At 39.2% G+C, this 27,173-nt stretch overlaps 1 protein-coding gene across 1 annotated transcript; it reads right to left on the minus strand.

Moving 5' to 3' along the window:
- Positions 1-370: 370 nt before the first annotated feature.
- On the minus strand, positions 371-26,973 carry LOC139114556 (arylsulfatase B-like). Its single transcript, XM_070676392.1, has 15 exons — positions 26,822-26,973; positions 24,308-24,419; positions 23,942-23,993; positions 23,566-23,669; positions 20,171-20,277; positions 16,202-16,269; positions 13,719-13,820; positions 13,209-13,272; positions 12,381-12,478; positions 9,691-9,833; positions 8,518-8,576; positions 3,006-3,123; positions 1,633-1,676; positions 1,216-1,308; positions 371-489 (listed from the first exon to the last, which is right to left on the minus strand). Exons 1-15 carry the CDS (start codon positions 26,928-26,930, stop codon positions 371-373), a joined length of 1,392 nt encoding a protein of 463 aa, XP_070532493.1. The 5' UTR covers positions 26,931-26,973.
- Positions 26,974-27,173: the final 200 nt, after the last annotated feature.

A 27,173-nucleotide genomic window follows, 5' to 3' on the forward strand; every position in this document is an offset into this window, starting at 1 on the left:
TTTTCTAGGTATTGAAAAAATGGTTTAAGTTTAGAGTTTTGAGAGTAAAAATTTGATTTTTTTTTTTCATTTTCGAGGCGCGTACTAAAGGAGTGTCCGGTAGAACGTCAAGTTCTATGGTATTTCTGTCACCGTGGTGTACTTTCAAAATTCATATTTTTAATAGCAGTAAATTCCTTAGGAGGGATCATGTACATACATGTATGCCCTCAATGAGAACGGGAACATATACAGCACCACCAAACGATGAGCATCGATCGCCGTTACAGCCACACGCAGAACTTATCAAAACGTGGAAGGCATGACGAGTCTGTTCGTCAACACCATCCTGGTGAGTACACATTTCCAAAATATTTTGGTGAAGATTCTTTCATCGACGGAGGTCAATAGCGGGAATAGCCTCCTCTTCTAGTTCTCTCAGTCGGGCCATCATTTCATCCACTTTTTCAGGCATTTCTGCACTGAGATCAATGCGTTCAGTCGGGTCGTCTGCAAAAGATAAAATTAAGAATGACGACTTGTCACTATGTTTATCATTCCTGTTCAAAACTCTGTAGATTTGCTGTATCATATTCTACTCACATGGCATGTTGTCCTCATATGACTTTTGGTGTATATTCGAACTAGTATTTATATCTCAGTGTCATCATATACTCTATACTTATAAAGGGATACAGTCGTCGTAACTGTGCTCAAAGGTCGCATGGCACCCATACGACCAATGTAAACGCTGTATTCAAGGTACAATGGTGATTTATGAAAGTTAAAACATGTCTGTCGTAATCTACATCGTATAATATACAAGATATGATATGTTACAAAAATAAAGACGTTTTGTGATGTTTTCTTTCTTCACCTTGAAAACCTTCGAAATGTCAAAATGGAACCGTACAAATTGCGCATTTTGGCCAACATGAATGTCTGACTCAACGAAATGCCGAACAGCATACTTGGATTTGTAGTCAGGTATCACAGCCGGTGGCACATTTACACAAAATATAGCCTTCTGTTTCAGTTCTGATCTGAAAGAAATATATGGCATATTGTTGAACTAGTGTTTAATTGGGCAGGTCAGATTTTACCTGCTTCTAAAGACACAATAAGATAATATCCCAAGGGACGTCTTCAGCCATTTACATGATAGAATAGGACACTTTGGGATATTAAAGAGCTTTCCGAAAAATAAGCAACTGTAAAGAATTTCAAAATACCCACCGCGTATGTTGAACAGCATTGTATAGTGTCCCGTAATACGTCTGTTTGTGTAATCACGAGTACATCCATTCTCAGGAGGAGGTATCCAGTCATCTTGAATCAGAAAAAAACGTAATTTCTGAGAGCTATTCCACATTTCATATGACTCTTTTCTTGATGAAGTTCAAAGGGATACTCAGAATATGATTATTTCCACTGACCCTGACTTTCAGAATATTCTGCCGGAAATGTACTTGTTTTTGCAATGTTCTGTTTCATCCGTTGTAAATCCAATACTATGTTGGAAAACAAACATGGTCCAATGACATCAGGGTCTCGCAGTTCATGGTCACATGAGGTGACGTGAATTGTACTGAAGTAATTATTTTGAATTCATGAAACATTCACAATTTATTGAATGGTTTATGTTATGCTTACTTGGACTGCCAGCGTGTCCATGTATAAGTTTGTAATCGCCTACCCTGCAAAGTAAAGCAGATAATTCCGTAATCAGCAGCGAATAGCAGTACTTGCACTTAAGAATAATTTTCTCACGTCCTTTGTATGCTCCCAGTTTAAGGACACCATTGTGGGATGGGTTTGTCTCCCTGGGAGGGGGTACTCCCATAGAAAAGTGTAGGGTATGTGTCGCCCGAGTGGGCCAGTTTTTCATGAAAAAAACGGGTCGATTTTTCATCCGAAAAAAAACAAAGCATGGGTCGATAACAAACTGTTCTAAGCAAATATCCCATGCTTTAGGAAATCTTTACATGCAACAGAATAAAGTCGAAAATTCCCCTAATTTGTCCCTGAAAATGGGCCATATTTTTGAATATACATGGGTAGATCTTTTCAACTTTGGTGGCAAACCCCCGAATATAAATATCAGGAGTAGCCCTCCCGGGGCTTGCTCTAACATGCTCTGTCGTCGCAAAGGGGAGGCATACTTTTGCATTTAACGAGTGAGTCTTTGTTAAATATTGTAGTCTAGGCTGTACTGACTTCATTATCTGACAAACAACAGTGCTTGCTCAAGAACTACAATCCCAACAACAAAACTGTGTTAACAATTAAGAAATAGTCCATGTGTCCTCAAACTAGTTAACATAATAATTGTAAGATGTAATCACTTTTCCATAGTATTAATTCAAACACTGCATGCAATAAACTATTTTAAAGTTTCAGAATAACTGTATGAAGGATCAAAATTAAAATCAGAAATTATGTAAATACTGATATTGTGATATTGATGGAGTGTGACACGCAGGGGGAGGGTAAATCTAATGTATACATAGAAATGGGGCACTACTTTTAATGTAAAAAACTCTTGAAGTGTCACTTTTTTACACTCCCTTGCAATTTATCTCCAGTCCCAATGTGTATCATGTTGTGTGAAATGATATTTTGTCAGTCGTTTCATGTCACGATGTTGGAGAGACATTTTTGGCGGTCTCAGAATGTTACCAATACTCTCAGTACAGTTTAGGCTGCGTCAAGATTGAATTCGGTTGGAATTAATTATGGTTGGTTCTTGGACAGTTAATGCCACGACGGTTACCCAACTTTACAGTGACAATCTGGCTTAGTATTGCATATTGAATTATCATTATATATTGGGATGATACAACCCTGTTCCCTGCCAAAACTGGTGAGCGGTAAATATCTGGGTGATATCTTTCCAATCTTATTGGGTGAGCATTCTGATACCATAGCATGGCAGGGTTACACTGTTGTACAGAAGTTTATCGCTGAAAGATTTGTCATTTGTGTGCATTGGTAGGCATTGACTAGCTTACTACAAACCCCCTTACCTGATGGCCCGATGGGGAATTCTTTTCATGGGGTCGAAATTGTAAACAAACTCCGTACGAGGTGAAGGGTCACCTTTAGATATAGTATTCCAAACGTCAAGACCGTCCATATCTGGATCTTGAAAACAAAGGAGAGATAAGATTAGATAAGATTACGATTGTATAATGTAGCTTCACCCATGTCTATTAATAAAAGTGGAGAAATAAAAAAAAACGACAAGCGGCAACGGCAAACGACAAACGGGTTACTACAAACACCCGCTCGTGTATTTTTGTTTCGCTCATTTAGTTTTTGCTTAGTCATCACAGTCAAAATTCGATTATAGAGGTAAAGAATAAAAATATATTGCAGCACGGGTACACCTACCAATAAGTCAAGCAAATATACCTTTACAAAGTTATTTTGCTCTATTTTTCCTTTTTAATGAAACTTTAATTTTAAAGACTCAGCAAAACGCAAATGAGGAAACCCAAAATACATGAGGTGTTCAAAGTGACCTGTTTGTTATTCTCTTGTTAGGATTGAATCCTCTATAGCCTGTATACAGATGAGAGATCATAAAATAAAGGGATCGACGCTCGTGAGGTTTGAGGATATTTTGAATTTAAATTTACAGGGAAATGCATTTAACTACCACAAAGTGGAAAAACTGGACCAATGCATATTTTTGGTAGCTTATCGTGTGTATGAGGATAAGGATTAAGGGATACAGGATACGTTGCTTCAAGGGTATGCTGCCATTCTCCATCAATCGTTCTAGGGTTTATGATATAACGATGCTCGTCTTCGGTTGAGCTTAATTGGTTAAGTACTCTACCACATGCAGCCAGGCATGTCTCTTTCACATTGTTATTTTTGTCGCAGGAAGTCAAACCACTGATGATTGAAGGTTGTCTCTATGTGTTTATAGTATATAGTTCTGACGTTGATGTACATACCGTCAGTCAGTGAGAAGTCATATCCACTTTGATGTTGCATTATTGTACTTGGGCCTCAGCCCCAGTACATTTGTTTTCATTCCGTGGGAAAAAACTCTGTAAGGTATAACCATTTCTGGCTGAGACCAGGGAGGGCAAAATGTCTTGGCTTCATCTTTCTTGGCATAATAAATGGCGTAATGATGCTAACTTAAAAAAGTGCTGCTCTCAGCCAGTCATGAATAGTGAGATGTGAATATAAATGCTTCTCTATCTGAGTTTTTGCCACAAAATCTGAATATAATCAAAATGTGCATCGAAATGCAACAATTAATGCACCCTCCGTTTCCTAAGCGATGGCACGACCCTTGCTACACCCACTGGACGAGCCAAAGTGGGAGGGGTAATTTCAGTTTGGTCGAACAGGAGGGCTCGAGACCAGAATTTAACATTTAAACTTGAGACATGTTTAATCACTGACAAGATGTGGACTAGTGTTAATCACAGTGAAAGTTTGAAAAGGAAAGGTTTTAGGCCTATATCCCGGACACAATGAAAAACATTACGACTGGAAACTGTACCCCCAGTTGAGAATAGTAATGCCCACAGCGATGGAGAACACTTATCCTTGAGCTGAGAAAACCAGACCATCATTTCGAAATAGAGCTGCAGATTTGAGAAGCTCGTTCAAAATAGCTAGGTACACCCCATAAAGGGGTGGTTTCGAGTTTTGAGGGCAAATTTCGCCTCCTTCATATAGAAATCGTACGTTTGTTTTTCCAGGAGAACACACCATTTGACACAAAATTTGCATGTAAGGGGTCGCCAGTAAGTACGTGGTCAAATCTGGCATAAGAAACAATATGAAATGTTGGGTAAAGCCAGTCCAAAATAAACTGATTTGAACTTTTGTGTTTTGTAATTTATACCACTGCAGTAACATTACCTTTTTTTGACAACATCACACAATGTAATACGTTTTGAAACTGAATACTCCGACGTATTCTGTGTCTCCTTTGCTAAAAATACGGTATGCCGATTACCATGTAAGGACATGATGACGTCAAGACAGATTTGTAGTGCGTTTGGTCCTGGATGGTGCACGAAGTTTTGTCGAGGTAGCTTGTGTATTTATTTCCTAAATGGGAGAGATAAGGGTCGATCTAAACGAAGGCCGAAGAATGTTATGATACTCTAAGCGAGCTGAACTCTAACGCGAATGGTTGGATAATTTGGAGGATGTCTAGAACCGGGGTCTAGAATGATCTCGTCTCATTAAGATTATTTGGCGGTCAGTATTGAATTTCAACTGCGTCACAAGTTTGCAAAATGAGTATTCCGTCGAACGGTCAACGAACGATGTTTTTAGAAATCTGGAGACATGGCACATCGCATTTTTATTTTAGTATTTTATATTTTACAAAAGATTTAAGAAGCAATGATTTTGTCGAAAATTCTGAAAAAATATAGGAAGATTTGATCGCGAACACATTTTCACTTGGGGTCAACTAGCCCTGCGTACGATGCTGTGTGTTCCGCTACAGCTAATTGCCCCGCTCACCACAGCCCTGCAAAGACCCGTACGTAGGGTCGGTGACTTCAAATCCATTTTGGGACTTGACGTAAAAAGCCAAATTACTGCCGAAATTCAGCGTTCTTGGGCCCAAGTCGTATCCCAGCCTACCTCAGCTACTCGATCGCTTCCAAAAATGACAGTCTTTTATTCACTTCTCGTAAATAACCGTCGATGTCGGCAACTCTCTCGCTAGCCCTGCGTACGATGCTGTGTGTTAGCTGTAGCACATAGCATCGTACGCAGGGCTAGGGGTCAACCGGATGCGCTATTTTGCGGGTTGCGGGCTGCGGGTTGCGGGCATGAAAAAATGTGTGTTTTTCATTTTCGCCCTTCATTTTCGCCCTTCTCACACTTCAGATTAGTTCAACCGCCGATAAAAGCACAATTTTCAAAATCGTTTTCAACGCCGTTTCAAATAATTTTATTGTGGTGAACACGATTATAGTCCTAGAAACTTTTCAAAGTCACGCTCGATCAAATGCTTGAAGGGGCATACCGGCATGGAGCGACTATCATACTGCAGGTGCAAGTCATACGTTCATGATATTAGGAGATAAATTATTGAGAGCTGCAGAACACAAACTCATCCAAAAATATTCCTATTAGATCGATTACTGAAAATAAGGCAACGCACCGGCGTGTTTTTCCCACTGAAATTCTCGCGTAAAATGTTAGCAGAATGTCGTTCTCTGAGGTCGCGACCTCGCTTGAACCGAAACGGCAAAGTAAACTAAGTCCTTTGTTGTACGTCTTTTTCTTTTAAAGATTTCATGAAAAATACACGGCATTTACAATACACATCACTTCTACGCTTTTTTAAGTCAAATCTTTCCTTATGCATTGCATTTAACTAGGCATTGTTTAATTTTCTGTATGAGTTGCCCTGGAACCGAATTGTGAATGGATGCATTACAAAGAATTTACTTCCTATGGCCTGATACTAGAAATGTAGCAATTTCATTCCGCAATAAGTGGCGACATTTCCGAGGCGCGATTTTTTTTTTGTCAGTCTGGTATTACGTATATTTCTCACTCACATCCATGGCAAGAAAGAAAAGTGATTCAGATCCCAAATTATTTGTAATGCGGCAGCTCGGAATAAATAAATTGGTCCTCGGAATCGCCGCTTTTAGTTTAGCAGATTTTGATTTTTTCAGAAACATGACGTATTTTCACCCATTTGGTTTGGTCTGTTATAGCAGCTTTAGTCCAAAAAATCAAGTTTACAGCATTGATGTTTTCAACAGCCTTCAAATATACAGTATTACGTTAAAATACACCATATAGTAGTGTTTCATTAATTTTAACCATCTTGACCTGATGGTGAAATATGGACTTCGCAGGAAAAGGGATACTGTACGATAGACCTGATCATCATTATTGATAATAGACACATTCTAAAGGTTTTATTTCTTATATACTATATGCCATATTACATATATTAGAAATCTAGCCATAATTCTAAAAACCCGCAGCCCGCAGCCCGCAACCCGCACTTTAGCAGATACCGGGGTCAACATGGGGTCGCAGCCATGTTGCCTCAAAGCTTATTTCTGTCTGCACTCAAAATGTCGGATATGAACCTGAAAATCGATGCAATTTCGTCAAAATTCGGCGAATTTCAGCCTATAGACAAAATTTCATCTAGGTAAGGTAAATTTACTGAAATTTGATCGACAAATAATCCTGAGCTTGAACGTGACAGCTCGCCTTCTCCGGGAAGTCAAGTATCCAGCTGCCCATACACAGTTGCCCATATGGCCAGGTTTATGAGATTGTTTTCAAGCGAGCGAGCCAATAGAGCTAGAGGTCTGATTTTTGGTATATAGGAATAACTTAGCAATACAATTATTTTGACAAAATGTCACGTGACCTCAATGACCTTTGACCTCAAATACATATATTTGTCCACAACTCAGTAACCACAAGTGCTACACCCTTCATATTTGGTATGATGGGACACCTTATGACACCACATATTGTACCTCATTAATTATGCGCATATCTAATTCTGAGCAAGCCAATAGAGCTGGATGTCCGATTTTTGGTATATAGGGATAACTATAGGGTAGAAATCTAAATATGCCCATCTAAATGTTAGACATCTACCATCGAGAACAAAAGAAATTTGCTGTAATTTGAATATTTAAGGAGTTTAAGCAATTTTCACTATAAATAAAGAACCCCTGCCTCAAACTCCACAAAAGTTGCTAGACATATTTTGCCGTTGTCATGCCATTGCTTCGTTTAATTACCAGTTAATCAAATGCCTAATCCTCAAAATTACTCTATCACGGCCCAAGTACTCATTGCCTTCAGCAATACTGCCTTGTTATCAGTAAATTCACAAACAGCCGTAAAATCTTTGTCGTACTTGCTACGTCTCACGATAACTTTTTATTTTAAATGTAATATGGAGGAGCTAAGTGTGGATAATTCACACTTACATATACAGTTTAACTGTAAAAGGGACAGAAGCTGAACATTTTTATATTATTTTCTTAGCTAAGTACAGGCCTTCAAAACATTACTAAATGAAAACAATCAAAGTCACTGGGATCGACGGTACAACATGCAATTTTCACATTGTCAATTATTAAATTCAATTTCATGTTCAAACATAGCGCATATGAAGCGTACAACAAGAAATCTTACACAACAAGCACAAAAATGAAGAAAAGTACATAAAAAAGATAGAGTCAATATCAATGACCTTTGTAAAGTCTGAACAATGACGATACAACGCCACTTTTTAAGTGTCGCATCCTGGTACATACGACGACCAGCAAACGATATTATAAAAATGCGCGTCGTAGAGAAACGATCCATCTCTGACCAACAGTGGCCAGTTGTCAATATTATCGATTTTCCCAGTAAGTTCCCGTAGACAATCGCCGCCGTAAAGATAGGTTTCATGAGGATTTATATGTGCAGTAATCAAGAAAGTACACACGTTGTCACGGAGAGTACTACTTATATAACACATACCTAAACTGTCCCATTAACAGGATTGCTTACCTGTTTCACCGCCAACCAAGTTGACTAATGTAGGATACCAGTCTACGATGTGAATTAACCTAGAAGATAAATGAAGTCAATGTTATCATGATATTAAATTTTACAATGTATTGCCTACAGACCACAAACGTGTTGCTAAAACCCACGCTTGTAGAAGAACGTACACTGTTCGATTAATAATTAAAGTTGGCACAGTGCGACGCAACACAATCATAATCGTTATAATTTTAAATTGTTAGAAGTTGTTCACCATACATACTGCACACTTAACCGCCTAACCCGATCATTACATTCTTTCTACATTTTGAGGTCGCTTTGCCAGTAGAATTATCAGGATCGTTTTATGAAAAACATTTCGTTTGAGAGGCTGAAATAAGCTATACAAATATGCCCCATCGTATATTCTATTTCCCCAATAAAATTGAGTCAACGAGAAAGGACCAAGTGTTTGTGTGTTTAGTATGTGTAGGACTCTCAAACTTTTACAATAAGATAACACTAAGGAAACACATCTAAGATCGAAATTTGGTCCAATTTTTATGTAAATGGTCAAGAGAACCGATGAAATCATGAAATTTACCCATATTTCGACTTCCATTTCTGGATTTCAGGGTGAAAAATGGCTGGCCGAATGATGTCACGGATTCTTACAAGGGTTTATACCAATTTCTCCTAATTTCACCGGCGTTGAAAACTTGATCATTTCGAAAAGGACCAAAAGTGCTTCATCAAAGCACAGACAAACATAGACAGACTTGCAACGGGTATTGTTTAAGGCGTGAAGCGGTTACGTAACCCATCCATGTTCGCCTCGCCTCAGGTTGTTCTCGCCTCTCTCTTTTCCGAAGAGTGCCGACCATGCATCCTTCGGTAATTTTCGGATTTTCGCCAATTGTTAAGCGAAAGTATGTTCGGCAAAGTTTGTGTTGTTGTTGTCGTGTGGTGCTGAGCGGAATTACAAAATGACATGGTTTGATTATTGTAAACAACAATAACAAATGGTGAAATTCTCTGTTGTTGCGACCCTAAGTAAATTTTACTTGCTCGCAGTATTCGGCTCTATATAGTAGAAGACATAGGGTGTTGATTTGAACTGTTAGACAATAGGGACAATGAGTGTGTTAAATCACTGCATCTGTAAATTACTGTAACATACACTGTTTATAAACCTACTGGTCATTTTCGTAACCTGTTTTCTCCAACATTTTACCATGAACAAGGGTAACAACCCTAGTACCGCCTTCCCACAGTGTCTGTTTAGAACCACGTAGAGGCCAGTTACTGCCATAGGAGTCGAAGTTCGCCGATCCACCATTCTGAAATACAAAATGCACACTAAGGCTGCGTTCACAAAAAAAACAAAAACAGGGGGGGGGGGTTGGAAAATTCAAAAATTGTGTGGGTAGTTGAGGCAGGGGAGGGCTTGAAACTTCTGCTCTGTCTTTAGGGGGACCTGAAAATGTTTTGTGCCCTTTTACTTGTTACATTTTCCGATTCAAAGGTTTGGTCGGTAATTCAATGAAAAATCAATAGCATTTTAAGGTCATCCAATTGTTCTTATGTAAGTAATAATTAAACAAAATCTAGAACCAATTTGTCACATTTCGTGACTTTTATTTTGAAAATAATCTAAACATGTATGATTTTTCGTAAAGAAACAAGTGGGTAAGCTTAAAGTAACAGGGCAGAAACTGCAACCGTTGACTATTTTACAATATTTATAAGCAATATATCAGAATACAGTTTCTTGCTGTCTCCCTACAGTATGCTGAAACACACAATATGGCCTGTATATATAAATATTGGGTGAGAATTGAATTAGAGTCAAGACTACAAGTGATTAGTCAATGATACAAATGCATGCTACACATACACAGGCTGTACTGAAAAGCTGAATACCGGGCAGTTCAACATGCTGTGGGGAATTGAACAAGAACGCAGTTGTATAAACATGCCAAAAACATTGTTAAAATAATAAAACTTAATACAGCTACAGCCCTGCTACTGCAGTGTCACTGTAACTGCATATCGGCAGTGACAGCTCTGACTCTGATGTAGTTGAAGAGGTAATTGGGCAAAACAACGCTCATGACAGTGAAACATACTTGTACACAAGATCCGCCGGAGAGCAACACATGGAAGATCAGGAGACTTGAAAGTTTTCAAGGAGTTTTGAATTCTGGCATATGAGAATAATCAAATATTAAAGAAGAAAGATGGGGTCACCATGCTTGATTTTCTGAATTTTCAGATTCTCATCGTAAAATAGTAGAAAAGTAAAACTGAAAACCGTAAAGACTAATTTAAATGAAACAATGTGTGACTAAATGGAATAATTCATTTTTTACCAAAATTTCCCATTATTACACCAAAAACTCAGACTTAGATTAGGGGCCGTCGATAATAAAAGCTGACGCACAAGAAACGTAATTCCTTCGTTTTACTTGAAACCCCTCCCCTTTTAAAAACGAAATCAATTTTGTATTATGATGCCGTTTCTGACAAACCCACACGCACCTCTCCGATCCGCACGCCCATGAAAAAATACCGGAAGGGCACATTAATTGATAAACCTCCACTTTACGCGTTTCACTTTTTAAGACAGAACATTTTAATGTATTTTGCACGTAGGAAAATGTTTCACATACATGTTTCAAGTTGAAAAAGCATACAGGTTTTTATTTCACATTCATGTCTTTTCGTTGTCTTTTCTGTCTCCGTATTTTGTGGTCATTCTGTTCTCGATGAACGCAAAGGTAGTTTTGCGTTCTCGCTGCAAAGTCGCACTTCGAAAACAATAGAAAATCCTTATGCGATTTTGACGCACACAAAACGAAATGAGCTTTTACCCCTCCCCCTAAACGAAAGAATTAAGTTTGTCGTGCGTCAGCTTTTATTATCGATGGCCCCTTATAACGTTCATTTGATGGAATATTTAAATCTTCCAGTGTTGTCAATTTTGAGTAGCACCTAAGTCATATAGTCTTGACTAAAAAAAAATTGGTGGGTCACTGTGCTCAGTTTTTCATAATTTGGCAAAATGTAGCCAGGAATTCACAATTTGCACACTCTCTCATGATCGTCATTTTGTGTGCTCTTCAACAGGTGCCATTGACCTGACCAGAGTTGGATTAACTCAAGTCGGCTTTGACTGATAAATCAAAAAGTCCACCGATGCGTTTAAAATTTAAAATGAATCAATTTAAGAATTTGCCTTAGGAATATGGCTCTACAAACTACAAATAACAGGTAGCGTCAAACATCTGCGAGCAGAACTGCCCAATATACGTTTATTAAGCTTATACCTTTGCCTGTAAACCTTATAAATATGCGGCTATATGATAATTGGGGGACTTAAAAAATTGATCATATAGACGGGTAGGAGACTTGAAAATGTTTTGGGGTATGAGGGGAGACTTGAAAAAATAAAAAAGATTTCAAACGCTTTTCCTCCACCCCCCCCCCCCCCCCACAACCGTTGTTTGTGAATTCAGCCTGAGATACAATAACCAGTTAAAGGTGTCGGTGTTCATCGATGGACCGCTGGCTAACCATTGGCGCCAATATTGGACTATACCGTATACTGTTATTCTCTCTTTCGTTTTCTTGCTCCCTGTTCCTGTCTGTCGGTAAAACCTTCTTTCGTCAATATTGTTATTATCCCTTCGAACCCAACAACATCGGCTGGGTGGCAGTGTCTTAAAGAGTTTGTGTCAGATCTCTGTAATGAGAGAGTTTCGTCAACGCTCTTATGTCTTTCTAGCTGTTACATGAGACTCTCCTATCGTTGCCCGTCTTCTGTTTGTCAAACTGCCTGTCTGTTCAATGTTAGTATATTGCTTTGAAAAGACATTGGCACTTACATCTGACATAAATATGAGTAACGTGTCCTCCCAGAATCCATATTCCTTGAAAGCTTCAACCACCGTAGCGACTGCGTCGTCCATAGCTGTAACCATGGCTAAAATGATATTAAAAATAATACAATAGCATTATATCATACCAGTATATTCATGGCGCAAATACAGCGATCTAATTGGTCAAGACGCGTAAGAACCGTGGCATATTGGCGATATACCACGGCTTGTGTACGCGCGAGCTCTCAGCTTGAGCAAAAATCCGTTTTTTGACGTTCCATGCCAGAATTTCAATACACTGTTATGATATACTAGCAATAAATTATACCAAGCGACGATATACCAGTCGATTTTGACCAGTTCACGACATATATTCACTCGCTATCGCTCGTGCATATATGTCGTGAACTGGTCAAAATCTCGCTGGGTGTGCTTTATTGCTAAAATAACTTTATGTGTCATAGCCTAAGGAGTCGCAAAACGTGTTCAATAATATATCTGCACGTTAGAAAGATGTTTTATAATATGCTATTTTGCTTCCATGTGATGACAGTCACATGGATTCATAATAAAATGAATGGACTCATGTGTGGAGAAAAAAACATCCAGACGGATCGACAGACAAAGAGGCAGACATATAGACAGACCGACAGATAGACAAAAATACAACAAATGACAGGTAGATAGATGGACGAATAGGAGAACAGTCATGATAGATAGACAAATCTAAATAGATTGGCAGACGGAGATCAATAGACAAAGAGACAGGTAGAAGCAGAAGAAGGCGTCGAAGCTGAGGAAGGCGTCATTATGAGTGTATCTTCCTAAGCCTACCTAGCTTAATTCTTCGTCCTGTATGGTTGATGTGCGAATACATGTCAAGATACTTCTGCGGTGCCTAGTTACAGGAGTAAAAAATGTCAAAAAAAGAATTCGTAAGCTCTCTCATTGTGTCGGTATTGATGATTAAAATAGTCAAATCAAATATGCAATACGTATACTTGATAATTGCAATCTCGACCCACGTCAAATAACCTCCTCGTCTGAACCCAAACTCGGTGGAAACACAATTCATTTCGATTTGGGCGGATATTTTGCTGCTGCTGATTTTCCCCTGACCTGGCTGTACGCATGAATTTCGCCATTACATTCTTACGCACCCCAGGCAAAATACTTTACAAATGCCCAGCCAGACCATACAGATAGCATAGTGTATGCTACCTACATATCTATGTGTTACCTCTTTTGTCGGACTGATGTCAAGAACACGAAAAACACACGGAACTTTCACCAGTCCAAGCAACTTTCTGGGAATGACACCTTGTGCTAAATTTGACACCCTACCTGAATTGGTCCGTGTACACTTTGCAATGCAAAATACATAAACATGGGAGTCTTCGTGTCATGATTCTTTACATACTCGATGACCTTGTTGCTAAATAAATACTGTGATTAAAAATACACAGAATTAAATTTGTGCATCAGAGATGATATCACACCAATGAGACAAAATGTTATGAATGACCTGATTGTAAGCTCTTGCGACTAGTCCCGCTCACTGCAATGGCGACGATGTGAGATAAAAGAACGTAAACAAAGTTTCCTTACATGGTTTCCATAATGAGAGAGAGAGAGAGAGAGAGAGAGAGAGAGAGAGAGAGAGAGAGAGAGAGAGAGAGAGAGAGAGTCGAAAAGACTGAGAAAACAGGGACCACAACCGATACATTTGAAAGTCAGTTCGGGTTTCATTTTGATTGACTTCCTTTCGTCAAATGGTTATTCAATTAATCAATCAATCAATCAATAACAAAATGCAATCAATAACGCATGCAAAAAAGAGCGAAATGACAAAATGATAGAGCACGAAGATAAAGACAGCCATAACATTTTGCAGTATTTTTAATGCAACTATTTTAGGGCTTTTTATGCGAACTCTTTCATAAACGGCCGATATTAGAGTGACAGTGTTTTATTACCCTTTATTTATAGACCAACCTTTGTATTTCCCAATCAACTAAATGCATGGACTCGTCGAGTTAAATAGAATGTACCACTGCAAGTCACAAAATAAATAAATTACAAGCTGACGAAAATGGTCGTCTACTTGTGACGTGGCAGTCTTTCATGAAAATGTTGGATGGATCGCAAACTTGACCGCATGTGTTCGAAATAACAGCATCTAATAGCAAGTTAAAGGCATGAAAATCATAAAAAAGAAATATAAACGTCATGTTCACTGTCCTTCCCCGCCAGCTGACAGGAAAGTTTAAACGTTAATCGATCAACCAAACACGGCTGTGCTACAGATCAAGTTACTACATTACGAAAATAGAAATAAGAAATCATCGTCGATGGTTCAGTCTCTGCTGGGTTAACTTTTTTTGTGGAGCTGATGATCCCTGTTTGGATTTGTAGCACTTGTCTTCTTTAATTGGTGCCTTCAGTAATTACAAATTGATTTGCATTGTGTACATTATAGTACATTGGTATACTGATTCTTTCTGACCCAAGTAATGTGGCTTTTTATGATTAATGTTATGATGGCTCATCTCAGACCCGCTGAACGATTCCCTCCTGTGATCGCTTTCAATATACCACGGCATGATTGATCGTGACCGGCGGAGCAAAACTGACCGCACTGTTCATCTCATCCACAGCACAGTCGTGACTGTGATCCACAAACTCTACGAACGTTTCAAGGCAACAATCTCGAACAGCAGTGTCTTACAACATTACTTTCGAGTCCATTTGCGGCTAAATTTGGAGCACTGCTGGGGCGGAAACCGAAACGCACTGTTGACTAAACGTCGTCAAGGGACGAAAGAAGTATACCCGGTTGGCCTTTGCCAGCATGGTACTCAGCACACAACAAATTCTGAGCGTAACGAATACGACAGTAGAAACTACCGTATCTTTTTGTAATGTCGTCTGTTATGTTAGCTTATAGTGTATATATATTTGTATTCAAATAAAATTGTCTGGATTAGAATTTCCTGCAAATGTGAATTGTTATCTTAGCTTCAACACGATGTCAAGATTGATTTGCATTCATTATTCATTGCCACTCCCGGACCCTGGGATTGCAAACTATGGCTTTCATGCCAAGATTGATTGAATTGATCGGTACGACTACGGAGAGGCGCTAGTCGTAAAATCAAAAATATCCGCAAACGGCATATTGGATCACTTAAGCGACACTAATCGTATGCCATCCATATCTTCCGAATACCAACTTCAAATGAGATACGTTGAGGCATGGGAGCGTTATGACTGGACATGAAAACATCGTAACAAAATCGTCACCTGATGACCATAATTAATCGTATCATAAAATACATGTAAATTGACCTGGATACAAATGCCACAGTACAGATACTCTGTCCTTGTACCAAGACTGAATGAAATAGGTTTAGAAATGTCTGAGTAATGGCTTTGAACGGACAGATTGAAGGTGCACATTACGCCGTCCGTTGAGGGACTGATAAAGTGAAAAAATAAACGAAAGCAGATTGAAAGGAATCAATTAAAACTTCAAACAGCTTTAAGGGTCAAACTTTGAAAGCAATATAAATACTATAAGTAAATTCTGTACGTGTAATATGCTGAAAGAACTTGATACTGAAGCCAACAACCAAAAGTACGGCAACCGGTCAGACACTACCAAAATATTTTGCAGAAATGTCTCCAGAAAATGTTTTGCCATTTCAAGCAGTGTTCAGATTAAAAATAAAAATAAAAAAGCGACTTTGAGTTCTGAGGAATAATTCTTTACTTTGACCACTTTAACCACTTACTGAACTATAAAACAAATATCTGATATTACATACCGTTGAATACACACCATCTTGACTTCTATCAGGCGTGAAATCTTCTCTTAAGTCTAAATATCCGTGTTCTTATAATATGAACAATAACGCATGATTAATTCATAAAAGTTTGTGCTTATCAACGGTATAATGCTATATATTTAAACTCTGAATATAATGACGATGACAGTGTGTACTGTCATGACGATGAAAGCAAGGTTTGTGGTGATGTTTATCACTGCCATGACGATGACAGCAAGGTCTGTGGTGATGCTTATCATTGCCTTGACGATGACACCAAGGTCTGTGGTGATGTTTATCACTGCCATGACGATGAAAGCAAGGTCTGTGGTGATGCTTATCACTGCCATGACGATGACAGAATGGTCTGTGATGATGTTTGTCACTGCAATGACGATGACAGCAAGGTCTGTGGTGATGTTTATCACTACCATGACGATGACAGCAAGGTCTGTGGTGATGCTTGTCACTACCATGACAATGACAGCAAGGTCTGTGGTGATGCTTATCACTGCCATGACGATGACACCAAGGTCTGTGGTGATGCTTGTCTCTGCCATGACGATGACAGCAAGGTCTGTGGTGATGCTTATCACTGCCATGACGATGACAGCACGGTCTGTGGCGATGCTTATCTCTGCCATGACGATGACAGCAAGGTCTGTGGTGATGCTTGTCACTGTCATGACGATGATGGCAAGGTCTGTGATGATGCTTATCACTGCCATGACAATGACAGCAAGGTCTGTGGTGATGATTATCACTGCCATGTCGATGACAGCAAAGTCTGTGGTGATGCTTGTCACTTCTATGACGATGACAGCAAGGTCTGTGGTGATGTTTATCACTGCCATGACGATGACAGCAAGGTCTGTGGTGATGCTTATCACTGCCATGGCGATGACAAGGTCTGTGGTGATGCTTATCACTGCCATGACGATGACAGCAAGGTCTGTGGTGATGCTCATCACTACCATGACGATGACAGCAATTTCTGTGTGATGCTCATCACTGCCATGGCGATGACAAGGTCTGTGGTGATGCTTATCACTGCCATGACGATGACAGCAAGGTCTGTGGTGATGCTTATCACTGCCATGACGATGACAGCAAGGTCTGTGGTGATGCTTATCACTGCCATGACGATGACAGCAAGGTCTGTGGTGATGCTTATCACTGCCATGACGATGACAGCAAGGTCTGTGGTGATGCTTGTCACTGCCATGACGATGACAGCAAGGTCTGTGGTGATGCTTATCACTGCCATGACGATGACAGCAAGGTCTGTGGTGATGCTTGTCACTGCCATGACGATGACAGCAAGGTCTGTAGTGATGCTTGTCTCTGCCATGACGATGACAGCAAGGTCTGTGGTGATGCTTATCACTGCCATGTCGATGACAGCAAAGTCTGTGGTGATGTTTATCATTGCCATGACGATGACAGCAAGGTCTATGGTGATGCTTGTCACTGTCATGACGATGATGGCAAAGTCTGTGGTGATGCTTATCACTGCCATGACGATGACAGCAAGGTCTGTGGTGATGCTTGTCACTGCCATGTCTATGTCAGCAAGGTCTATGGTAGTGCTTTCACTGCCATGACGATGACAGCAAGGTCTGTGGTGATGCTTATCACTGCCATGACGATGACAGCAAGGTCTGTGGCGATGCTTATCACTGCCATGACGATGACAGCAAGGTCTGTGTGATACTTGTCACTGCCATGTCGATAAAAGCAAGGTCCGTGGTAGTGCTTTCACTGCCATGACGATGACAGCAAGGTCTATGGTGATGCTTATCACTGCCATGATGATGACATCAAGGTCTGTGGTGATGCTTGTCACTGCCATGACGATGAAAGGTCTGTGGTGATGCTTATCACTGCCATGACGATGACAGCAAGGCCTGTGGTGATGCTTATCACTGCCATGACAATGACAGCAAGGTGTGTGGTGATGCTTATCACTGACATGACGATGACACCAAGGTCTGTGGTGATGCTTATCACTGCCATGACAATGACAGCAAGGTCTGTAGTGATGCTTGTCACTGCCATGACGATGACAGCAAGGTCTGTAGTGATGCTTGTCTCTGCCATGACGATGACAGCAAGGTCTGTGGTGATGCTTATCACTGCCATGTCGATGACAGCAAAGTCTGTGGTGATGTTTATCATTGCCATGACGATGACAGCAAGGTCTATGGTTATGCTTGTCACTGTCATGACGATGATTGCAAGGTCTGTGGTGATGCTTATCACTGCCATGACGATGAAAGCAAGGTCCGTGGTAGTGCTTTCACTGCCATGACGATGACAGCAAGGTCTATGGTGATGCTTATCACTGCCATGATGATGACATCAAGGTCTGTGGTGATGCTCATCACTGCCATGCCGATGAAAAGGTCTGTGGTGATGCTTATCACTGCCATGACGATGACAGCAAGGTCTGTGGTGATGCTTATCACTGCCATGACGATGACAGCAAGGTCTGTGGTGATGCTTATCACTGCCATGACGATGACAGCAAGGTCTGTGGTGATGCTTATCACTGCCATGACGATGACAGCAAGGTCTGTGGTGATGCTTGTCACTGCCATGACGATGACAGCAAGGTCTGTAGTGATGCTTGTCTCTGCCATGACGATGACAGTAAGGTCTGTGGTGATGCTTATCACTGCCATGTCGATGACAGCAAAGTCTATGGTGATGTTTATCATTGCCATGACGATGACAGCAAGGTCTATGGTGATGCTTGTCACTATCATGACGATGATGGCAAGGTCTGTGGTGATGCTTATCACTGCCATGATGATGACAGCAAGGTCTGTGGTGATGCTCATCACTGCCATGACGATGAAAGGTCTGTGGTGATGCTTATCACTGCCATGACGATGACAGCAAGGTCTGTGGTGATGCTTATCACTGCCATGACAATGACAGCAAGGTCTGTGGTGATGCTTATCACTGCCATGACGATGACAGCAAGGTCTGTGGTGATACTTGTCACTGCCATGTCGATGAAAGCAAGGTCCGTGGTAGTGCTTTCACTGCCATGACAATGACAGCAAGGTCTATGGTGATGCTTATCACTGCCATGATGATGACAGCAAGGTCTGTGGTGATGCTCATCACTGCCATGACGATGAAAAGGTCTGTGGTGATGCTTATCACTGCCATGACGATGACAGCAAGGTCTGTGGTGATGCTTATCACTGCCATGACAATGACAGCAAAGTCTGTGGTGATGCTTATCACTGCCATGACGATGACACCAAGGTCTGTGGTGATGCTTATCACTGCCATGACAATGACAGCAAGGTCTGTGGTGATGCTTGTCACTGCCATGACGATGACAGCAAGGTCTGTAGTGATGCTTGTCTCTGCCATGACGATGACAGCAAGGTCTGTGGTGATGCTTATCACTGCCATGTCGATGACAGCAAAGTCTGTGGTGATGTTTATCATTGCCATGACGATGACAGCAAGGTCTATGGTGATGCTTGTCACTGTCATGACGATGATGGCAAGGTCTGTGTGATGCTTATCACTGCCATGACGATGACAGCAAGGTCTGTGGTGATGCTTGTCACTGCCATGTCGATGTCAGCAAGGTCTATGGTGATGTTTATCATTGCCATGACGATGACAGCAAGGTCTGTGGTGATGCTTATCACTGCCATGACGATGACAGCAAGGTCTGTGGTGATACTTGTCACTGCCATGTCGATGAAAGCAAGGTCCGTGGTAGTGCTTTCACTGTCATGACGATGACACCAAGGTCTGTGGTGATAGTTGTCACTTCTGTGACGACGTCGATGCTGAGTATGAACAGTTTCATTATTATTGTCATTGGTGGCGATGACTGCAATAAAATTGTGACTGTGCTTTGCATTAAAAGTTGTGGTTGTGACAATGAAAACATCACTATATCGATTAGTATTTGACAGTCTCCGAAACAAATCTTACCAAGTGTGTGCCTGAAATAGTCTTCGTATGCGCTGTAGAAACCATAGAAGTGATCAAAACCCCGCCTGTTTGGCGTGTAAGCTTCCTTGCAGGAACCAAGATGCCATCTAGAGAGCGATAGGAATTAACAGTGGGTCAAGGGTGGACCATCAGAGTGGTGGCGGGGGGGGGGGGGTTCAAGGATGGACCATCAGACTCTGGGAGGAAGGGATCGTTCAGAAGGGAAAGAAAACACAACCCTGTGCTGAGGAAATGGTTAAACGGCTTTTTGCCAGCCAGGCTACTACGAAAATATTTACATGGTGACGTGAAAACACAGAATTGTGCAGGTATGCATGCCTTGCCATTCCGATAATACGTCAGATCTTAGAAGACGAAGACATTTGCATATTTCATGTTTTGCTCTGTATATCTGTCATTCCAAGATCCAATAGAGTATTCTTATATCAACTGATACATGTTGAAAATCAACAGTCCAAAGCAGATGGTACTTTCAGAGAACGCAGTATGTTATCCTTTATTGAACTGTACGGCCGCAATCAATTTCCGTTCGAATTGACAATATATATTTCATTCAAAATTATATCAATATAATCTTAGTATTCTCGCTTACGAAATCATTTCCCGAAGATACATTATTCTATTGTATTTCGAAGAGTTAAAAAAGCTGCAGAATTCATGTCATTCGTTTAAAAGTTCGTTCGAATTGATAAGTTCGTCATCTTCTGACATGTTTGAGATAAAGGCTTGCTCGACATTTGAATGGTAACGTTTAGATCTGAATAAATCGCTTAAACACCAGAAATGCAAATAACGTTTGACAACAAAGTCGTTGGTGGTAATTAAAAATGTCATAAGGTGAAAGGCACACATAGTTTGTGAAATGGGTGAGTTAGGTTGGCATGGGTCTACCTATGAGAGCATTTAGGGAAGCAGATTAAATTTTGCAATATTATGTCCAACAGAGTGCTGCTGAGTATTAGAAAGTGCACATATACGTGTACTACAAATAATAGAAATGATAGAAATGGTCGCCATAATGATAAATACAAACTATCAAAAAAGTCTGTGAGAACTTTTCTTGAAATAAGAGCTTACAAAATGCTGGAGCAAGGCCTGTGTTGTATGGATAATTTAAGTATAAAACATGTCATAGTGATCCCCGGTGAAGTTTACAAATTATTTCCCTCGAAGACATATCTGAATGCATCGAAGAACAAAGTTACAGTCATATTTACATTCTGGTAGTTGGTTCTTACAGGACTTTTGTAAATAATCAGTTGAGCAATTACTATTCATTTCATGACAAATGTCAATACGGCAGCAGGAAAGCGATTAATCGATTGTTGAATGAAACAAGCGACAATAATATGTTGATTTCATTACGCACCGTTCCAAGTTTGACCTTTATCTGTTAAGACACATATTTGTGATTGCCCTGGACATTTAAGGGAGCGTTCAATTATTACGGTCGGTGGTGGGCCGGCAAAATCCAGGGGGGTCACCTTTTATTTGAAAACTGCAAAGGGGGGGGGGCTCATGTATTTTTCAAACAGCTCGGAGGGGGTCACTTAATTTACATAAGTATACATCCAGTCAAAAAACAGTTTCAGTGTTCAGAAATATTCTGGGAGATAACAATGATTCGCTGCATGATTTCATTCTCTGAAGTCATTTAGCTGTAAATCTGAACAAAAGTATAATTATCTGTCACATGAATATCTTGCCTTGGCAACTCTGACGCTTGTCTTATTGTAAATCGAGCTCACTGAAGGCAATGAACAATTCCTATTACTTATATATTAGAGTTATATATTATAGATATAGCAATCTTTGTTAGGGAAATTAATAACATTTACCTGTAGACTACTAGTACCATGAAAAGTGAAATTATACTTTTAGGTGAAATTCCAATATCATAATTGTTGTCAACATCTGAACTTTCAAATACCCATTTTGAATCAAGTACATTTGTATCAATTGTCAAACACCTACAAAAACACAAATTAATTTAGTTTAGCATTGTAAATAAATAATTCATACATAGTTTTCTCATAGACTCCAAGGTATAGTGAATTAACATTTCGGTGAAATTCCAAAATCCGATTTCTTGCACACATATCAACTTTTAACCATCCTAGTCTGACTAAGTACTTTAAAATGAATTATCAAAGGTCTATGAACTCACAGATTTAGATAGTTTTGTATTGGAAAAAAATTATTCATAGTTTTCTCATAGACTACCATGTATAGTGCAGTGAAATTCTAAAATCCATTTTCTCGCACACATATCCATTTGTAACCACCCTAGTCTAACTAAGTACATTGATATCAATATTTGAGAGTACATAAATACTCAGATTTACCTATTTCTGTATTGGAAAAAATTATTCATAGTTTCCTCATCGACTCCCATGTATAGTGAATGTACATTTTCAGTGAAATTTCAAAATCAGATGTCATGAACACATAATATGCATCTTTAACCACCATATTCTAATCAAGTACAATTATGTTAATTATTCAACGTCTGTACATGCACAAGTGTAGCAAGTTTTGCATTGGAAAAAAAATTATTCACAATTTTAACATAGACTCCCATGTATAGTGGATGAACATTTTGGTGAAATTTTAAAGTCAAATAATTGTCCACATACCGGTTGTAACTACTCTACTCTAATTTGTACATTTATGTCAATTATCAAATATCTATAAGTGCATAGATATGGTTTTATATTTAAAAAGTATTACATAGTTTTCTCATAGACTACCATGTATAGTGAATCAACATTATCAACAGCTGATTATCAATTAAATCCAAATATCAAAATTTTGTAGACATGCTTCCGCAAAAATATTACGATCCACCTGTAATTTCTGTCCAACCCCTTTGAGGGGTAATTTCAAAATTATAGCAAGTCAGAATGGGAAATCTGAGCATTAACACCTTTGATTTAAGGAGTATTAAAAAAACTCTGAGATTTTTTTTGAATTCTATTGCCCCCAGAGGTGTTTGTGTGTGCAACTTTACTTAAGTAAAGTAGGGGTGTCATGAAATTTTTGTCATCTTAAAAGGGGGGAGTCATCTATTTTTGTGCTGTGGGTAGGGGCGTTTACTTATTTTGACTGGTACGCAGGAAGAGTTTGCCGGCCCAACCCCGGCCGTAATAATTGAACTTTCCCTAACATTTCCTAACAAAACAGCAGCCAGACAAAAAAAACGGGTCGTACCAATAAAAATTGCAAATGTATGTATCCAATGGTGCAATTTCAATAAAAATATTTACAATAAAAACAACATCATAGAGTACGTTGCCTCCTACTGGGTCAACTATTTGATTGAAATCACTGGAGGTTTATTTAGCGATGATTCTGAAAGAGACGGGACAACTTACTTTCCGACGATGTACGTTGCGTAGCCTTGTTCTTTCAGTTTCTCTGACATCAAGGTTAAGTGCAAAGGCAAACCTGTTGGCCTGTTCCTCAACGAAATTTGATGCTGAGGACGAAATGGTTGGAATAATTTGTTACGTATTGTTGAAACCCAGTTCTCAAGAACAGTGATCCTGACACCAATGTAGACAATTTCTTTAAATTTTTGCTAAATTTGCAATGTAACGTATTCTTGTACTAAGAAATCCTTTCTACCAGGTAATACATACATACATACATACATACATACATACATACATACATACATACATACATACATACATACATACATACATACATACATACATACATACATACATACATATATGAACACTATACCTGAAAGCCGATACGGTGGGCATAGTAACCTGTCATTAGCGACGCCCTAGAACTGAACAGACAGTGAGAAGTTAGGATTAGTGACGGAATTCGGCAGGAATGAGTGACAGAAGTAGAGAAAGGAAACCTGCTTATGATGATCCTCTCAAAAAGCAAAAAAAACCAAGAAAATCCTCAAAGCCCGACAGAAAAATACGGTGGTCAAGTCAATACTATAGTATGATCACGACCACAACAAAGTTTAAGAGAGAAAACTGTGACCGATTTCGAATGGGCATTGATTTTAAATTCAGTTCTGAAGTGGGGTCAAAATGCGTATATGTCAATTTCATCCCAGGAAGTAATTGCGACGAATGCAATACGTACGGAGCACACGATGGAAGCGCGTAGGATTGTGTGAAGATGACCCCTCTACTGGCAAGGTCGTCAATTGTTGGTGATTTGACGACTCCATTGTTGTAACCAATATCATTCCATCCTGAAAGCATATTCCAAAAATATGACATCATGACAAAAACGAAGTAATCAGACTTTTAGAATCAAATAATATTCTCTTTCCAACATTTTCCGGTTTTCGTCCCAAACACTCTACAGCTACTTTACTACAGCGTTTAACCGATGACATCCTTGATAATATGTACAATAAGAAAATTTTCTCTCTTCTCATGTTAGACCTTTCCAAAGCATTTGATTCAGTTAACCATAACATTATGCTTAGTAAATTGAAACGCTACAATTTTCACCCGTCTACAATTCAATGGTTTAGTAGCTACCTAACAGGCCGTACTCAGTGTGTTAAAATTGGTAACATTTCATCCAAGTTTATTCAAGTCAAACGGGTGTACCTCAAGGTAGTGTCTGTGGACCGATTTTATTCTCACTTTACATTAACGATCTCCCCACATGGCTTCATTCCACAACACCAATTTATGGTTTTGCTGATGACATAAACATCCTAAAAGCGTCCACAATTTCTGATATTGACAACCTTCACGATGATCTGGAACATGAAATTCATCATTTAACTACTTGGTTCCATTCCAATTCTCTGAAACCCAACATTTCGAAATATCAATACATGCTCTTCGGTACTAGGCAACAACTCAAGAAAATACCAAATCACATAAAGGTTCTTTCCAATCAAAGTACTACAATCAAAGCATCTCCTTCTGCTACCTGTTTAGGTTTAAGACTTGACCAAGAACTCAGCTGGTCCAACCATGTTGCCTACCTCCGTCGAGCATGTGGCTATCGTCTGACGAATTTGGCCCGTGTCAGACGATGTATTCCTGAAAAGGTTCGCAAAAATGTTATCTCAGCTACAGTTTTCTCCCTTTTAGACTACTGTGACACTGTCTTTTCCAACTGTAATATTACTCTCAAAAGCAATCTACAACGCATAATTAATTTTGCAGTTCGCATTCAGTGTGGACTCAAAAGTCAGACCATGTTACATCTTACAGAAATTCACTCAACTGGCCAACTATCCATGAAATACACGACCAACACTTAAAAATCTAGTTCACAAATGTATCAACAAAAAAGTTCCTGTCTACTTGTCTGACCTTCTCACAAAAAATTCAACAATTCACCAGTATAACACCAGAAGTAAATATCATGTTTCTAAAGCCCACAGTCGCTCATTCAAATATCGTTCATCCATCATTGCCAATACTATAATTTAAACTACTTTTCTGTGCCTGTCTATTCTTTTCAGAGCCAATTCTTGGCCGATTTGCATGTCAACTTCCTGCTTGTTTTAATTAAATACACGGTGCTCACTAACTTTTTATGCTTATCTTTTGATGTGTAGTTTTTTAACTTTTAACTACTGGTTTTTTATTGAGTTATTTATTTATTTATTTTTATTCTGTATATGTCCATGTATTTTATTCAATGCATGAAAATCCATTTATGGATGCATTGACTTGAAGTAATAAAATTACAATTACAAATTACAATCTACAATATTCAACAATCCAGATTTAGTCTGTTAAGTTATATGGCATGCAAATAAACTATATGCTAAGACGACACTCGGGAATGAAAATGTCATGATTGGTCATGACATTTTTTAAAATTAGGCATCCTCTACCGTATATCATTAGTGCTGTTTTTTACCCTGGAGTAAGAGACTAGTTAAAATATGAAAATAAAACAAACAACTCTTTAATAGCAGTTCAAAATCACGTCCCCAAGATAAACAACCCTGTGCTGTATAGCTTTATTGCTAATAAAATCTACAAACATATGAGAAAATTGTACAGATGGCATTCATTGTATTATTCAGCCTGCTCGGTGGCTGTTTCAAGATTGATTTTTGAACTGTCTTTTTCAAAGATGGGAATTATAAGCCTGGTTTGTAGGTGTCCTATCCAAGAAGGAATACTTAACAATACACATCGTACGGATGATTTTTGGGCAGAAAGTAGTTGCATTTTGCGAATTGACACTACACAAATCGTACTGTTCGTGTCTTTCACCAAAGAGAGCTGTCTGAATAGCGTAAGCTTAAAGGTCGTCATTGTGAGTTTCAACATTTGAAACATGCTACAAGTTTTTTTAATCAGTACTTTTACAATATGAATTTGAAAACCCACATGAAATTCCGGTGTGAGAATTTATACTACACTTAGGAAGTATTTTCATTACAATGGATGGTTTTGCCGACAATTGCATTCATAAAGACTTTGCTGACTGTAAAAATGAATTTCAGTTCTGCAGCGGCCGTAACATCGGCGGCGGCAACACGTTCACTAAATATCTCACATCTGTGATCTTTGAGTGTAAAAATAGACGCTCTTGTGGTTTTGAAATAGATCAAGTGTACGTTAATCATGCATGTCTTAGTTTGTTGCGAAAAAATACGACTAAACTTACCAAGATCGTCTGCCAGGATGAATAGTATATGAGGACGTTTAGGATTGTCACAACTATGGAATTGGAGACACAGAAGAGCTACATAGGCCTTCAAGAGATGGCAGTACATTATGGAAGTAACTAACCTACAGATGTACACTGTCCCAACTCTACTTATCGACTGAAGTCCTCTGCCATGTCACAGTTGGTAACGGCTTTGGAACATGTGATACCACCGGGGCTTATCAGTTATTTCGGATGACATGTAAATATCAACGGGAAATAATCATCGTATATCGTTTAAACCCTAATATTTCGAAAATATCACAAGCCCTTCCATGAATTTATACATCGATTTCGAAATTTCCCTATG

Source organism: Ptychodera flava, chromosome 1, assembly GCF_041260155.1.
Source record: "Ptychodera flava strain L36383 chromosome 1, AS_Pfla_20210202, whole genome shotgun sequence".
NCBI classification, from domain to species: Eukaryota; Metazoa; Hemichordata; class Enteropneusta; family Ptychoderidae; genus Ptychodera; species Ptychodera flava.